This window comes from Paroedura picta, chromosome 3 (genome assembly GCF_049243985.1).
Source record: "Paroedura picta isolate Pp20150507F chromosome 3, Ppicta_v3.0, whole genome shotgun sequence".
NCBI lineage: Eukaryota > Metazoa > Chordata > Lepidosauria > Squamata > Gekkonidae > Paroedura > Paroedura picta.
In genome coordinates, this window is record NC_135371.1 from 50,429,149 (window position 1) to 50,446,701 (window position 17,553).

Below are 17,553 nucleotides of genomic sequence, written 5' to 3' on the forward strand. Positions count from 1 at the left end.
AACTATATATTTTAAATTATTATAATTGTAATTTTACTGATATCTTTATTTTATATTATCTGTATATCTATTTTAAACTTTCTGAGCTGTCCTGAACCATAGGGAAGGGTGGCAAAGAAATAAAATAATAATAGTAATTAAAAATAATTTCCTCCATGTCTTTCTCCAGGGAATGATTACTTAGGGGGCAACATTTGGTCACTGGGGGAATTTGGGAGAGGTATCTTTTTTCTTGTTTCAGGTTCTGTGTGGTTCAATACGTTGTTTTGATCTTCTGTTTGGCATTGTGGGATTTTTTCTTGGCTCGTTGGCTTTTCTAATTGCCTTCCATTTAGTGGATTACCATCCTTTTGCAGATTAAATAGCGATTTGGGGTCATGTTGGATTTTTCATTTTTTAGGTTTGAATATTTATGGTCTGGTTGCTCTGCAGTGTGATCAGTGGAGCAGATGGGCATATCACTAGACAAGCACTCTGGAAAGATTACGTCTATTTATGGTTACTAAATTTGGAGTAAAAAAAAAAAAACCTAGCAGAAAACCTGCAACATTTCCCATGGTTTGGCTAAGGGTACATTATCCAGGGGACTGTAAAATTTAACCCTTTAATCTAATCCACTTGAAATTTGAGGAGTCTTTAAAAGAGAGGGTGGACTAGCTTCTTTGATGTTTTGATTCCATTTGTTTAAAAATACTACTCAAAAAGTCTGCAGTGGGGAACAATGAGCAGACAATCAATCCAACCTTAACCCAACAAATCTTCCCAATACAACAGCAGTATTTCCAAGAGTTCTTAAAACCAGTATGCCTTCTATTTCTTAAATTGCAATATGCTGCACAACCCTAGTTATAACTGGATCATCAAAATGGTAAATGTATAGGTTGGATTAAATAGTATTTATGACATTAGAGCTATAGTTTCAAAATCTAATTGGTGTGTGTGTGTGTGTATATATGTAGTCAAAACCTGTTGAAGTATAGAAGCAAGCTGCAATCTCCCATGTATAACTTTCCCAGTGTGATTCTACATTCAACTAGATTTGCTTTACTAATATATGAATTGGGCTTCAGGTATGTCAAAAAATGAGTTTCTGAAAGTGTGATGAAGCTCATTCATTGCTTTAAAACATTATTGCAAAGCATTGAAAAAATTTGCTAGTATAAATGTTTACTATCAGAGTGTAAATATTGTTAGTAAGAAAGCAAAAAATATTGTCATCCTTTAAAATTTTAACCTACAGTACATTTTATCAAAATTGTTATGTTTGTTTATATCTTAGCCTGTCTTTCTCCAAAAAAGAAAGGAAAAAAAACAGACTCAATGCAGTCTTGTTTAGAAGCATAATAAAATAACGATAATCGTAATGATATCACTGTTGTTAAAAAAATGTCAGAGCCCGCAAGGTTCACATAAAGAATGTGATACTGGTATCTAGCAGAATAATCTGAAAGGCAGATTTCTCATATAAGTAAGGAAGAAGCTACAACACAACGGTTAATATGTTGTCTAATTCATAAGAACTCTCTGAGAAATATAATGTCCAAGCTTCTCCTACACATTTTTCAATTGTATTGTTTCATTCCTTTTCTCTGGCTAACTTTGAAGCTTAATAAACATTAAAAATTTTAAAAATTGGCACGTTTCCCTATTCTGTGCAGACGTTCTTTATCCATACTGAGTATATTAAAGATGAAAGAGGCAATTTGCCCATCTGTGCATGTGTGAGTGTGTATGTAAATCACAGTGATCCCAGTTAACATTTTCTTTGATATGATCAATTAATTCACATTGTGCTTCTGTCTCTGGTCCCTCTGTGTTTTTAGAGCTGCTTTTGAAGTCTGTAGGGGGTTCTTCCATGTGGCACACTGAAAGAATTGAGACAGCTAATGTTAGTGAGGTTGCACATGTGGCCAGCCTGTGTCAAGTTTTTTTTTTTCCCCTGACAGTTCAAGGACTCATATCTCATTTCTGTGATTATTTCAGGTGCGTCTGATAGAGGAAGGCTATGTAACTGTGTAAGAGAGAGACTGTTTGGTTTATTTCTTCTTGAGCAAAGATCCATGTTGGACTGAACTAATTTCTCCTAGAGTAAAATCTACTTGTCTCCTTTTTTAAGGCTAGGGTCTCTGAGTGTAAAGTGATGTCAGGTGACAGCCAGCTTACAAACACCCCCGCACTAGACAAGAGATATTCGGACGTGGCTTGCTATTGTCTTGCCTCTGTCATATTGTATCTGAGGAAGTGTGTGTGCACACAAAAACTCATACCTTAAATAAAACGTTGTTGGACTCTAAATTTGTTCTGCTTCTTTGTAGTGACCATGGACTTCCTGGGTGGTCTCCCATCCAAATGCTAACCGGGGCCAACCCTGCTTATTTTCCAAGTTCTGACAAGATTGGGCTAGCCTGGTGTATCTGATCAGGGTCAAAGGCAAACAGGCTATTAGAAATGCTTTCAGGATCTTTTATTTTCATTGTCAGAATTATGCCAAGTATAAGAGCCAGTGAGAAGGGGCTGCTTTCAACTTGTGTTTCCTGTGCCACCAGTGGTTTCTGTTTCCAGGGATTCTCAACAGACTTGGATCCTCCTGCACCAGCAGGGGCAGATTCTCTCCTGTTATCTTATACTCACCAGAACATCCCTCTGAGCTAGGATAGGCTGAGAGAAAATGATTACTGTTCCTACCTGGTGCATTGAGCCTTCCCCAAGCAGGTCATGATGTTTACAGTTTCTTTAACCCACAGATCACTTAACTTTTCCATACCTCCAGTTACACATTAGCATACAGGAACTATAGAAAATGCTCAATAAAATCAGAGTCCAGTAGCACCTTTAAGACCAACAAAGATTTATTCAAGGTGTGAGCTTTCAAGTGCAAGCACTCTTCTTGCACTCGAAAACTCACGCCTTGAATAAATCTTTGTTGGTCTTAAAGGTGCTACTGGACTCTGATATTATTGTGCTACTTCAGACCAACACGGCTACTCATTTGAATCTATAGAAAATGCTATGATTCAAAAACATTTTAAAGTGCTGTGGCATAAGAGTCTAGAAAGCATCAAGCTCCTCTCTCCAAGCCCCTGCCCCCAATCTGGGAGTAAGCCCTCAAAAATACTGTAAACTAAAGGCCCTGCTGAACAGCGACTTCAAAAGACCTTTGATGTTTCCTTTTGTGCAGAAGCAGAAAGAGAACAGATTATCTGGTTTTCATTTCTTGTAATTTTACTGACCTTGCAGTGTTGGGTTCACTTTAAATTGATTTGAATCATAGTATTTCCCATAAACAAACAACCATCTAGTGGTAATTTAAAGCCAAACAAGGTTTTATTCTAGTATAAATCGTTGTAAGTCTTTTAAGACTTCTGTGTAATCTTGCTGCAACAGACTAGTTAGGCTGCTTTTCTGGAAGTATTCCACATGGTATTTTTACACTAGTGTTTGGTTGGAGGGATAGAGGAAGATGTTAATGATGTTTTTGGCGAAAAGGTATGCAGTTATTCCAAGGTAAGCATCAATTGTGTGGGAGGGTTAGAAGCAATGTCATGGATACCTATGGAGACAGAAGAACATTTGTTTTTCAGTTAAAGTTGGTTGTTCCTTATGAATAAAGCAACATAAAAGTGATGATATCATCCTTGAAGAGGCAAGGAATCCACAAGATGTTCTTTCTAGTTACCAGCTATAAAAAGAGAGGATTTTATGTTATGCAATTTCGTCTATTTATAGTTTATCTTCTCCCTATGGCTTAAAGGTATACAAAGGCCCTGTGTTAAAAAGATGTTCTTACAGGCAGTGGGAGGGGGAGGCCTCACTTTGGACTTCAAATAACTCATGAACCGTATTTGTGGCACCTGTAATGTCCCTCTAACACACATACACTCTTTTACTCCCTCTCATTCATACTCTAGGACTAGACAGCTGGCTCTAGAATAATTGACTGGCTGAGAAGCTATACTTAATCTGTACCACATAGTGGATCTTCTATATAATCGAGAAGAGCCATTATGGGTGGAGTGGTATCCAGGCCCTTTCCGGGTGTCTAGAGACTGCTTCCGTTCCAAGGGCCAGCAGAGCTGGAGCCCCTGGAGCCCCTGGCCCCAAAACCTGGCCGCGATGAACGTGTGCTGCCTCGCAGCCACATACTCCCCAGCTGCTGCCAAGCCCTGCCCGGCCCGCCACTCCACCCGGCTGGTGGCGGTGCCTAGGCAGCAGCCGAGCCAGAAAGGTGGAGAGGTAGCACAGGCTGCAAGGTGGCGAGATGGCGCAGGCTGCGAGGTGGTGATGGAGGCTCCGAGGAGGTGAGGCGGTTGTGCCAAGGCACCACCAGAGGCTATGAGGTGGCAGTGGTGGCAACACCGAGGAGCACCAGCCCCAAGGCCGCCGAGCATTCGCCCCTCCTTGGCTGTGGAAGGTGTGGGAGGGGCAGGGAGGCTGCTCCATGGCTTGCCAGCGCTGCCTCTCCCCATGACCACCTCCTCCTCCCTCACCACCCACTAGCACCTGCTGCATTTATGGCTGCACAGACTTTCTTGCTAGTGGCATATATAATTTGCCTTAAATGCTGGGATATTTCTAGGTCAATTTATGATCTTAATGTTTTCAAATTGTAATTTGATTGGGTTTACAAGTTCAACCAGGTTCAGTAGGTGCCCCCTCCCTTTCTGCAATACACTAGTTAGTGGCTCTCTTCAGTTTATTATTGGCCACAATAGATTAAGCCAGCATTTTAACACCCATATTTAATTGTACATGCAAACATTTTCTTCATTGCTTAATAATAAGAACAGTGAACATGACTAATATATATTTGTACAAAGGCTTGCCATTAGTGTTTTATTGCTAAATTAAGAATTAAAATAATGGGTTTATACTAAAACTGTTTTATTTAATTAATGCACTACTTTGGCATGTGTAAAGCTTCCTTTTTATATGGTTCATATACCTCACTTTCTTGAAATGAACTTGCAGATCAGGTTTCCTCAAAAATAACACCAGAAGCTTACTATGGCGACTTTTGTAAGCTTGTCATATGTTAATATTATTAATTTTATTCTTTTGCAACTATCTCAGGGCCTCCTTGGAAACACGAAGCAGTCTTTCAACCGAGCCACTCAGGTATGCAACATATTATTTTTTTACAGCAAAAACAGGCAAAGTTAGCTCATGCTCAGTACATATCAAGTAGCACATACATATCTCACAGTTATCTATCTTGTGATCCTATATTTATTCTTGACATCTTTCTGACATATGTGGTTCTGTTTTATGACATCTTTGTATCCTCAGTTAGACATTGCTTTGTCTGTCCAACTGTATCCTAATACGGAAGTGCAATTTACAGATGAGTGGATTAGGCTAGCCCTTTCAACCTATGGAGGCATATCAAAGGACTCTAGAGATATTACAACATATTATATTTAAGGATTGTATTCATCTTGAAATGACACTAAATGACCATTTGAAGTGAGTTCTTCCCTGTAAATTTATCATACTAGAGTATATGATGCCCTGAACTAAAATAGCATGTAGCAGTTGGGGAAAGCATGACACTTCCTCTGAGTAACTGTAGAGTTTGGAAAGTTTTGTCTGTTTAAAACCACAACAATTTTAATGGAAACTGAATCAGAGATTGATTTCAATTCTTGGTACTGTGGTCATGATCATTTAGGGCTGAGTCTCTGGGACAGAATCTATATGGATATGCTTGTTTGAGTGCAATCCCAACAGAGTGCAGATGAATAACATCAGTATTAAGAAGTCTATTATTTTGTATTATGAAGTGGTTGAGCATGACTGTGTATAAATAGAGCTGGATTGGAGTGAAAGTCTTGCTGTGAAACCCTGGAAGCATAGCATGGGAGGGATTACCAGTCCAGTTTCCTATCATGGCAGAATTATTTATTTATATCATCGATAGTCCTCCTTTGTCACTGAGATTCAAGGCAGATTACACAACGTAAATCAATGCAGTCATCAGGATGGGACATCCAGTAAGCAATGTAATAGGATAAGGATGAAGGACATTTGAAGCCAAACTGAGTATCAAGATGACCTTGCAGAAATTTCACAGTAGGATAATATACACAGTAACAGATAGTATTTACTATATGCAGTAGTATATTCCACAGGCCATTTCCCTTATATATCTTATAGATCTTTCTGTTATAATATAGTCCTTTGTAAAAATGCCCCCCCCCCCCGCCGCCCAAACAATTCGGTTGTGCATATTTGTCCAATGCCAAGATAGTGGAAACCTTTCTGACCTCATTAAGTAGGGGCCCAAAAAAGAACTTACAAAGCGCATTTTATGAAAGGCAGGTCCGTGGATCATATGGAACCAGCTAGTGCCCAAGAGATCTTGGACTCAGGCCTTCTAGAACTTTAAATTTCCAAAGCCTGCTTTTTCTGTTGTTCCAAGAGCCAATGCATGTCTTACAAGATGTTTAGAGATAAATTTATGGTGGTATTTTCTTGTCAGTAATTTGCCATAGCATTTTGGACCAGGTGTAGTTACTTCAGTTTTCAGGTGCAAAGGTGACCCTATTGCATATGCCCCAGCCTTCCACATTACAAGGATGCCATGGGATAGCCATAGCAGGATCAAAGCTACAAGTGTAATAGACCCAAGCTTTGGACAGGTAGGAGGGGAAATGCCCCTTTGGATCCAACACACTGTCAATGAGCCATAAACTTTTAATTACAATATAAGAATATGTATGCCATTTGGATTGTTATACAATACTTAGGTAATTTAGAGACCCTGATTTTACACTGAATTTGCAGTCTAACAGCTTGGAGAAGATGGTGCAAAGTAACACCCCAACACTTCCATGCTTCCCTCTATCACTGCCGCCGCCTTGTATTCCGTCCTCATTCCCACTGCCACCACTGTCTACACCCCCTCAACACTGCTATTAGCACTAACAATTATTATTGGGATTGTTAGGATTATTGGGGTTGCTGTGTCACAAAATCTAATCTTTTCTATACGTTATTATGTTTGTGCAGGTGCAGACATTGCTTAAGCAGTTTGGGAGTGGTTAAAAAAATTTTTTTTTCTTGGATTTTTTTGTAAACCTAAAAGTTTACCTTTAGAAATAAATCTCCCTCCTTGGGTGGCCATCTACTGTAAATCTGCACCAGCAAGAATATGTAGATATATAGATTGTTTAGGATATTCTTTAAATATTTCTAGGCTGCCATTCTTCTAAACGTTGGGATCCAAGGAGGGTAACTATAGGAGTTAATATAGCAAAAAAAAAAAAAAATCCAGCCATAAAAACTGTATATTTAAAACTCCAGATGCAAAGCCTTAACTAAAAAAAAACCCCTCATGAATCCCTTTGCATAATTAAATGTATATGTATCATTTATATCTGGAGAACCAAAAGAAAATTCATTTTACTGTACAATGAAAGCTATAGTATAGTTAAATTATGTTTTGGAACATTAAACAACCTAGCAAAAATGTTGTTTGTGTTTCATTGAGTTGCATCAATAAGAGTCACTCCAAACAAATAATACATTTCTGTAGAAATTATCATTTATAATAAAATATACAACCCCTTAGGCTTTTCTTTCCCATACCAAATGGCAGCAGAGGAAATGGATTTGCTCAGACAACCTTGGAAGATGATGCTGTATCCCTATTGTCATACACTGACCCATGAAATATGATATATTTCTGCTTTTTGACCATGAAGGTGGGTTATCAAGCAAAAATGTATTTGGTCTTTTGTTTTGTTTTTTGTACTCTGTCTCTTTATGTCCCATTTCTGTTTTAAATTTGTGAATAATAGTATTTTGTTGAAAGGAGGCGGCCAGGTTCACATAACCATGCAAGTATAATCTTATTATACATTTACTCAAAGGCCTTGGGGTTTTAATTCTGATGGTCTTGAACTTTTTGCTCTGCATAAGAAACTCTGTAGTCCTTGGTTTCAAACACAGATGTTTTCTTGGCTTTTATACTGCTCAATCTGCATTTTATGCGGTACATTTCTTTTATTTATAGGCTGTAGAAAAGATCTGTAACTCATTAATTGTTCTCCCTTTAATCATAGTAATTATGTTTTAAAATTACCTTATTTATAATGAATTCTGTAGCAATACATTGAAAAAATCATTTTGTGGCTACTATTTTTTAAAGATTAACGAAATCTGACTTTACATTTTCTTTATGTAAATGGGTTGGGGGGGAGTAGCCTGAGTTTCTTTATCACCATTATTGTTTTTAAAGTGCATTTCATTAGCATGTAGCCCAGAGTTAGCCAGCTCCAAGCTTATGCTGTATTTATAAACTCTCTCACCAGCATTTTACTGAAGCCTTTCTTCTGCATCACTGATTGCCAAGGCAACCGGCCTTTAAGAGGAGCTGCACTATACTTTCTCAGCTTATTCAATATAGCTTTTTCTTAACGTCTGCTTAGAGTACTACACTCTCATTTGCTGTTGGCCACTGAATCACATAAATGAATATACAACAACAGCTGAATGTGGCTCACTGAGCATCACAATGCGGAAGCTGCACCACATCCAAAAGTTACTATGCTGTTTAAGCCTGTGAATTCAACAACAAAAAACAGACCAGGAAAATGGCCTTTGAACAAACCAGCTTTATATTCAGGCTGAGCGTGACATGAAATTGAATGCATTTTACTGCTTGTTTTCCGAGAGAAAAGATGAAGCGTATGTATGTTGAGATTGTTGTGCCTTTCGTTCACAAAAGTCCCCATTAGCATTTCTTTACAACACAGTACAGTATCATCAGTATTAGAGGCTGTCAAAATGTCTTGACGAGTACCTTTTTAACTGTGCAGAATCCACACTTAAAACACTAACACTGACAAACAAACTCTCCATTATGCCTTGTTGGCAGGGTAGAAAAATGCCTTTGAACAAATCTGAACCTTGTGTCACCTAAGGATCAAATGATTTGCTAGTGTTCAGTCATTTTTCTAGTAATTTTTTTGTGAAGAAAGGAATGAAGAATAAAAAATAATTTTATTCAAGCCCTTTACAGCTTCATTGTCTTTATATTTTTATATAATATATATCAGAGTGTGTTTGGGTGTGGCCCAAATAATTTATGCAGTGAAAAGATACTTCACTAATTCTGTTTTGCAATAAATTTTTGTAACTACACTTAACTATTTCTTTTGTGTGAATGTGTTTTCACAGGGAAGAGTAGTTGAACTTGGTCAAATATTGGTTTTAGTGGGGAGGGAAGTACAGTGTTCAATTTTCAGTCAAACCTCTAAATTTAATAGTCTGTGTCTAAATTATCCTTTTTCAACTTTTTTAGCATTGAGAAACCCCTGAAACATTCTTCAGGCTTTGAGAAACCCCAGAAGTAGTGTGATCATATAGAATACAGTTGGGAAGCATAGCTGTGTACATGCCTACCTGTAGCCCCTCCCCTCCCCCTCTCCAGGTCCATCCCCTTCCCCTCTCCAGGCCCCATCATTGGCCATTGGGAGGGCAGTCATATATGATCATATCACCCAATAAATGTTAAACAAATTTAAAATATATATAAAAATTTAATTCCCACCTATTCAAGAAACTCTTCCAGAAATTTTAAGAAGCCTCAGGGATTCCAGAAACCCAGGCTGAAAAAGGTTTATGGCTTCAGATGGCTCTTACTAACCAATGTGGACAAGTTGCTAGGGCCAGTGAGGGCAACCATGTGCCCCCTAGATCCCTCTCTGTTGTGGCTGCTCGAAGGGGGCCCACAGATAGTGGGCCAACTCAGGGATATTATTAATCTCTCCCTAGGGGGTTCCCTGAGTTGTCGAAGTAGGCAGTAGTCCGCCCTCTACTTAAAAAACCATTGCTGGATCCACAGGACCCTGCTAGCTACTGCCCAATTTTGCATCTTGCATTTCTGGGTAAGGTGATTGAAAGGGCTGCTGTGGATCAGCTCTTAGCATACTTGGAGGAAACTTTGGTGCTTGACCCATATCAGTCAGGCTTCGGTCCTGGCCATGGGGTGGAGATGGTCCTGGTCGCTCTGACAAATGATCTTCAATGCCAGCTTGACAGCCATTGTTGTGATGTGAGATCTGTTGACCATGTTTTATGTGATCAACCACAAGCTGTTGGTCCATTGCTTCACCGGAATGGGGATACAGGAGGGTGGTGGTGGAACAGACTTTCTGTAGCTGCTCCTATTCCTGCAGAACCAGATGCAGAGTGCTGCAGTAGGAGAGGAGCTGTCTCACCCCTTTTGACCTCCTTGTGGAGTCCCTCAAGGGTCAGTGCTCTCCCCTACACTTTTTAACATCTTTATGCACCGTCTGACTCTTTGGGCTGGGTTGTCATCAATATGCAGATGACACCCAGCTCTATCTCTTGATGGACTGCCATCTGGACTCCCCCCTGGAACCCTTGGCCAGATGTTTGGAAGCCATAGCTGGGTGGCTTGAGCAGAGTCATCTGAAACTCAACCCCTCCAAGATGGAGGTCCTATGGCTCAGGAGGAAGGGGGCAGACCAGGAAGTGTGTTTACCGAACATGGCTGGATGCAACTTAACATTGCGCCCTTTGCTAGGAATTTGGGAGTGATTCTTGACTCCTCCCTTTCTATGGAGGCACAAATCATAAGTGTAGCCCACTGGGCATTTTATCAGCTATGCCAGGGGAGGCTACTAGTTCCCTACGTGTCCCCAGAGTACCTGGCCATGGTGATCCATGCAACAGATGTCTCCAGAATTGACTTCTGTTACTCACTATATGCTGGCCTACCCTTATCCCTGACCCAGAAACTGCAGCTGCTAGAGTTCTCACAGGAACATCTTGGAGGCCTCTTATGCAGCTAGTACTTAGGCAGGTGCACTGGTTGCCTGTTGTGGCCCAGGTCGGGTTCAAGGTTTTGGTTTTGACCTTTAAGGCCCATATCTGATAGACCGTCTGCTGCCTTATGCCCCCTACAGAATATTACACTCTACAGGTTCCAACTTACTGGTTGTTCTTGGTTCCCATGAGGTTTGCCTGTCGTCTACCAGGGCCAAGGCTTTTTCTGTCCTGGCCCCGACTTGGTGGAATGAGCTCCCAGAAGAGCTGAGGCCCCTGCAAGAACTTTCTATGTTTCGCAGGGCCTGTAAGAAAGAGCTCTTCTGCCAGCTCTTTGAGGTCAGGGTGTGGGAGATCAGATGGGCACCTCTAAATTAGACCATCTGTAGTGGAATCAGCATCCCTAAGTTATCCTGGAGGCACAGGGAGGGAAAATTGTTGGTTGATTGGGAGGGGAGACTTTTTGTGCCAGGATACTTGTTTTAATGGATATAAAGGATTTTAATGTATTTTTGTAGGGTATTTTTATGCAACCCGCCACAAGACGGCTTGTCCGGTCATAGTGGGCAATCTATCTAAATAATAATAAAAATACCTCACAGAGTGTCTGTTGTGGGGAGAGGAAGAGTAGACAATTATAAACTGCTTTGAGACTTCTTAGGGTAGAGAAAAGCAGGGTACAAAAAAACAGCTCTTCTTTCTCATATAGTAGTGAAGGCTTAAGCTATGACAGAGCTAAGCTTCTAAATGTACCCTCTTCAAATAAATATATTTGTTGTTGCTATAAGGTAAAAATAGTGCTGTCTCCTAGACACTGGTTTAATTTTCACAAGGATCAGTTCCATTTTAAACATTCCAAACAGAGGGAACTAAAATGCTTAAAAATTCAGCATCCCCAATTATTTCAAAATCCCAATATCATACCAAAATACCTGAAACTGAAAAATACCATTAGTTGGAGAGGTTGCACACTCCTACCCATGAAAACTCCACTCTGGGTCATTTGTAATTTGTCCCCGGATTGTCATCTCCCTTTCTTTTTATTAGATATACTTTTAATAATGACTTTGTATTTCAGCATTTTCTGTAAAAAATCTGCAATTCTTCATTATTTTTCAAATGTATTTTGTTGGACAGTTCTACTTTACTTTGTATTGGGGGCTAATGCAATAAATATTGAAAGAAAAGAAAAAGTGTAAGTCTATAGATATCATCAGTCACTATATAAATTTGCAGAAGAATGCTACTTTGTAATTTTTAAAGGGATCTATGGATCAGTGAAAGGCAGGGACAACAGGAAGTGGCTCCTTGTGCTCCTAAGTATATAATGAAGAAGAAGAAAAAGAGTTGGCCTTTATACCCCATTTTCACTACCCAAAGGAGTCTCAAAGTGGCTTACAATTGCCTTCCTTTCCTCTCCCCACAACAGACATCCTGTGTGGTTGGTGAGGCTGAGAGAGTGCTGAGAGAAACTGCTCTGTGAGAACAGTTCTAACATGACTGTGAATAGCCCAAGGTCACCTAGCAGTCTGCATGTGGAGGAGTGGGGAATCAAACCTGGCTTTCCAGATTAGAAACTACTGCTATACTATGCTTTCTCAACCAAGTTTTGTGAAACCCTGGGGGGCTCTTGACAGCCCTGGAAGAGTTTCCTGAGTGGGTGGGACTTAATTCATTTTTATATGTTTTTAAATTTATTAAACATTTATCAGGTGATAATGGCTAATGTTGGGCCTGGAGAGGGTAGAAAGGGTAGGTGCGTATGTATACAGCTGAGTGCGTATGTATATAGCTATGCTTCCCAACTATATTCTCCACGATTGTGCCATTTCTGGGGTTTCTCAAAGCCTGAAGAATGTTTCAGGGAATTCTCAACAAAAAGCTGAACTACACCAAGTTGGCTCACAGGAAGGATACATTTCTTGGACACCCTTGCAACTCCATGTAACCCCCTTGAATGGAAATGGGAAATGTTTAGAACCATAAATGGTAGGGTTGGATGCAGCTATGCCAAGGGTCCCAGTGAAACAACACTGGCATACTTTATATCACAAATCTTACCTTCCTCCAATTTCTTGAGAATTCAAGTCATGGTCTACTAATTGTGTCTCTGGATACAGTTTGAACAGCTAAGCTAATTTTTAATGGTTTAATAGAGTTTCTAATCTATTTAAAATATGTTTTTGTTTTAACAGCATTCTATTGCCTTGGCTTTAAAATGTTTCACTGGCCAATTTATTTATTGTTTATTGTTTCATGGGCATTATTTTATTGTTTTGTTGTGACCCTCTGGGAAAGTTACTTACAAATTGTCCAAATAAATAAATGAGTGAAAAGTTGAAGGCTGCTGCAGGAGGAGGGAATGAGGGGAAATTGCCCCACCCTTTCTATCAGTAGAAATCTTCCAACCCATTACAAAGAATAAGAAATCCATATTGTACTTCCTGAGTGGTGATAACATAAAAGGCATGTTTTAAAATGACAAAGAATAACAATAATCTGAATTAATAATACTGTTCGGGCTGTCATGTTATGTTAAGCCACCTTATGTCATGACTGTTATTTATTGCATTGTTACAATATTCCATGTATAAGCACTCCACAATATTTAATGTAAACTGCCCACAGCCATAGGGAAGGGCAGTATAGAAATCTAAATAAATAATAAATAATTTCTTTTTTTTAAGGCAGTGTTCCAGGGCCTGTTGGAAAAAACTTTAGCTTTTCCTTAACAGAGGGAACAGTTGACTTATTAGAGATTGTCTAAGTGTGATTCATATCACCCAAACATACGTTCTTTGAGTATTACTTTGATATTTATTCCCTGAATAGTCTAATTGTAACCAGGAGGGATTTATTCAGTAGTATGTTACTACTGAATATTAATTTTTTTAAATGTAGAGCTGGACCCTTTAGTGTCTCTTAAAAGATAAGAGACCCAAATGGCTTGAGTTTTCATAGGGTGGCAAATGAAAGCTACTTTATCATCCCTGTGTCACCCAAAGGATTTAAATAGAAATTGCATCTAATTTTTAAACTCTTCTTTTCTCAAATTACCTCCTTACTAATTGCTTCTGTGTTCCCTTAAGAATAAAATGGTTTGGCTTTCCACTGTAACTGAATGAGGACTAGCTGCTGCCTTTTTTCCCTGCTGTTAATTAGCCAAGCTCTGAATTCATTCTTCGCTGATGAGATTGCCATGAGTGCCTGCACATTCCTTGTTACAGATGCATTATATCCCCGTAAGCCAATGAAAAACTGCCATTGGGGTTCCATTTTAGATGTTATCAATGTGTTCTTGTTGCCGTAGCAACCAGAATCAACCTATCTCCTTTATTTTGCTAGCTTTTATAGCTGGGAGCGTGCCCCACTGTGCACCATGTGGTTCAGATGATTAGTTTTTCTTCACACAGACCTAACTGGCAAAGTGTATTGGGATTAAGATAACCATAATTTATTTTGTAAGTGGGTAGGACCTGCCCTCACACTTGTCACTTCCCACCTCCCTGCCACTCCCAGGAAATCAACATTTTTCATAGGTGCTGGCAGACAATGGAGCAGCTGTGATTTGAAACAAAAAGTTCCATGCAGCTTAGTTACAGAACTGAGCAGTTTCCATATGATGCGATCTTAAGTCTGCTGGGATCATAGGGCATTTGTACTCCGCTGACTGGGATGTCTGCCTGTGAGCTCTGGGGATGCTTTCAGAGGGCCTCTGCTTTCTAATGGAAATATACACTAATTATTTATCAAACAGTTTGGGAATGACCAGAAACAGGCAAAATGGGGGAGTTGTTTGTGTAATGGGAACACAGTTATGTTGAAAAAGTCTGGAAAGATTAGCTAAAATCAAGGGGGAAGAGCACAGTAAATGAATTTGCAGCCTTTGTGCTACTGCCTCTTTGTATTAAAGTGGTACACTGTAGCTATGCAGGTGCAGTGCCATGTGGATGAAAAGCTGTGTACAGTGGAAATACTTACACTGCTGCCTCCTTAGAGAAGAAGAGGCTGTTCTATGTCATATCAGGTTTTTTTCCTTTAAGAAGTGAGATATTCTTTTATTAAAGACTGCAAACGAGAGTTCACTTGCTGCAGTTGGATTGTTTTAAAATGCTGAAGTTAAAGGCCTTTTGCTTGGATTATTGGCAGTTTCTATGTCTCCAACCTCTCCATGGTTTCTATAAAAGGTAAGAAATATTTAATATTTGTAAAACTGGGTGCCTGGAAGTTGCTGCACCCACTCTCTATGACATATATTTGCTTGGAGAGGAAAGGGGTGTGGTGGGAAAATGAATGAGTTATTTCTACAAACGTTTATTGCTTCTTTAAATATAGTGACAATTGCTGATTTTGTGCCTATGTATTGAAGTGATATGATGTTAATAATCTTATTTAAATGAAATAGTAACTTTTAAAAATGTTGTTTTAATTTCCCATGATTTTTCTCTACCACAAGTAGAAAAATTGCTTGGCTCTGCACACTGGATATTGTTTGGAGTGTTATGAACATTTATGTAATGCAGATTAATGTTTCAACAAGGAAAAAGTTTTAAAAGAATGGCATGTGTTTCACATACAGAAGCAATTGCACATCAGAGCAGCTGTGACAGAAAGCTGAAATGATAGATGGTGAGGCATGGTCAACAGTAATGGGACCAAGTGTTGGATGCATTGTTCTTGCCAAAGTAATAGATCAGCAAAATAAGCAATTTAATTTGACATCCATGCTACACTTACCCTGATGCTTTCATCTAATCTTTTGAGGTCTCACTATTTAGAACAACTTCTCAATAAAGAAATCATGTACCTATTGTTCAATTAGGAACCCTCCAAGGTTGCTTTTAATTTTTTGTAACATTTTGCAATATTTTATAGAAGTGCTACTCTTTATCTTGGAGAAAGTGCTTGATAGGAATGCTATGTGCAGCTTTATTAATCACACAGTTTTGAATTGTTCTATACATGTTTAAGAAATATATTTATCAAAAGTGACAGCAATGCTTCCACTACAGCTTCACTGTAAGATTACTTTTTTAGATTCTGATTACTGCATAGTTATTTCATCTGAATAAAAAAAATTTCAATAACTCTTGTTACCCACATCAAAACTTCTTTACGTCATCAGATTATTTAAAGAGTTTTCTTTTCAGCTAAATATAGGCTGGAGTAACTTAACTGAGATGAAATACTGTTAGAAACTGATGACATAAATGTTACTTTTTTAAAAGCACAAACTATTTAAGAAGCTCAGAAACTATCTGCAACTAAACTTCTGCATTAATGAATATGCTGCTCAGTTATGAACACTTTTATTCTTCGTTATAATTTTTGAAATTGATCTAATTTTTTGGGAAGGTGCCCACTGGAAAACAAAGTAAATGGAGAGTGAAATCAGATAGTGAAAAATAAATGGCTACCTGCCTTAAACTTTTGAGCCTAATTAATGCAAGGATGGCTTAACGTTATGTCTGACAGTGATGTTGACACCGTTGCTATCCTTTTACACTGTAGAAGGAAACAGTTTTGGTAAGTTTAACTGAAAAAAATCTGATAATTGTAGGTCAGCAAGATAAACTGTATTTACACATTATTTTTAAAAATAGAAAATGGTACCTTAAATGTAACATCACACATTTTTGCAAACAAACTTTAGTTGAAATGCTTAGGATGCAAGTGTTAAAGTAGTAAAAATCTACTGCTGCAGTTAGAATCATGCTTTAGTTTTGTAATTAATATCATTAACCTACACTTTCACACCTAGAACTATGACACACTTGTTTTTCTGTTTGCTGATACTGCTGTGGCATGAAAGCTATTTGTTTATAAAACCTGTGGCTTTCATAAGATATGTTTGAAAGATTTAAAAATGATTTTCTATGAAGCCTAGTTTTGCCCACTGCAAAGCAATTAAAATTATTTTAAAAAAAACACTAGGGGCCAAGCCCATTACATTCAGGAACACAACGGGCGCTAGATTGGGGTGAGTGGGGTGGAAGAACTCTGTGGATGGCCTCCTCCTCTCCCCAGGACCTGGGAAGGCTGCAGGCAGCTGTTAAGGAACTCACCGTCATGGGCAGCTCTCATATGGCAGGGATCTGCAGCCTCCAAGCCTCGGAGGGAAGTGGAAGCAGGAGGGGTCAGGGATGGGGTACGGAAGGCGATTCGCTCGCCACTGGACAGACAGGCAAGCCAGTTGGAGGAGGAGGCACTTGGGCAGGTCAGCTGCCCTGAGTTGGTGTTAAGCACTGTGTGGCATTTTAGCCATGAGACAATCTCCTCCTCCAAGGGCTTACCAGAAATATTAAGTGGAACAGATAGAATAGACAATTATTTAATGTCACTATTTTTACACAGGTAATCCCCACAACTGCAATTATGATTGCAAGATAGACACTGTTTTACAATTATGCAACCAGAGGCAACCTTCCATTTGTTCATGTATTTAAAGAATGAGCCATAATTAGCAAGATGGAAATAAGAAAGCTATTGAGAATGGGGAGTTTTGATTCCTTTCTTGCTTGTCTGTCATCCCAAGACAAGTGATGTTGGCTTTTGCCATTTAGTTCTTCAGAAGAGTGAGGAATGATTCCGTTTATTCCTTGTCCCACTGAAGACATCCATACCTACCCATACATTTTGCTCCAAAATTTGGAAGGAGGCTTAGTGGGCTGCAAGAGAGGAGGAATCAGCAAGTATTGGTGTCCCATCTTCCTCCAACAAGAAATACCTTTGGTTGCTGGTATTGTGTACAAGTGATTT

At 39.1% G+C, this 17,553-nt stretch overlaps 1 protein-coding gene across 14 annotated transcripts in view; it reads left to right on the top strand.

Moving 5' to 3' along the window:
• Positions 1 to 17,553, top strand: part of IQSEC1 (IQ motif and Sec7 domain ArfGEF 1) — a 466,480-nt gene that overhangs the window by 220,558 nt on the left and 228,369 nt on the right. For 7 of the 14 annotated variants that reach the window (XM_077325626.1, XM_077325629.1, XM_077325627.1 and 4 more), the window contains one exon: positions 5,071 to 5,115. The exons of 6 other annotated variants lie outside the window; for them this stretch is intronic. In XM_077325626.1, coding sequence (XP_077181741.1) covers positions 5,071 to 5,115 — 45 coding nt within the window. Of the gene's footprint in view, positions 1 to 5,070; positions 5,116 to 14,405; positions 14,982 to 17,553 lie in introns of those variants that run through there. One more of the 14 variants, XM_077325617.1, reaches the window with a different exon arrangement.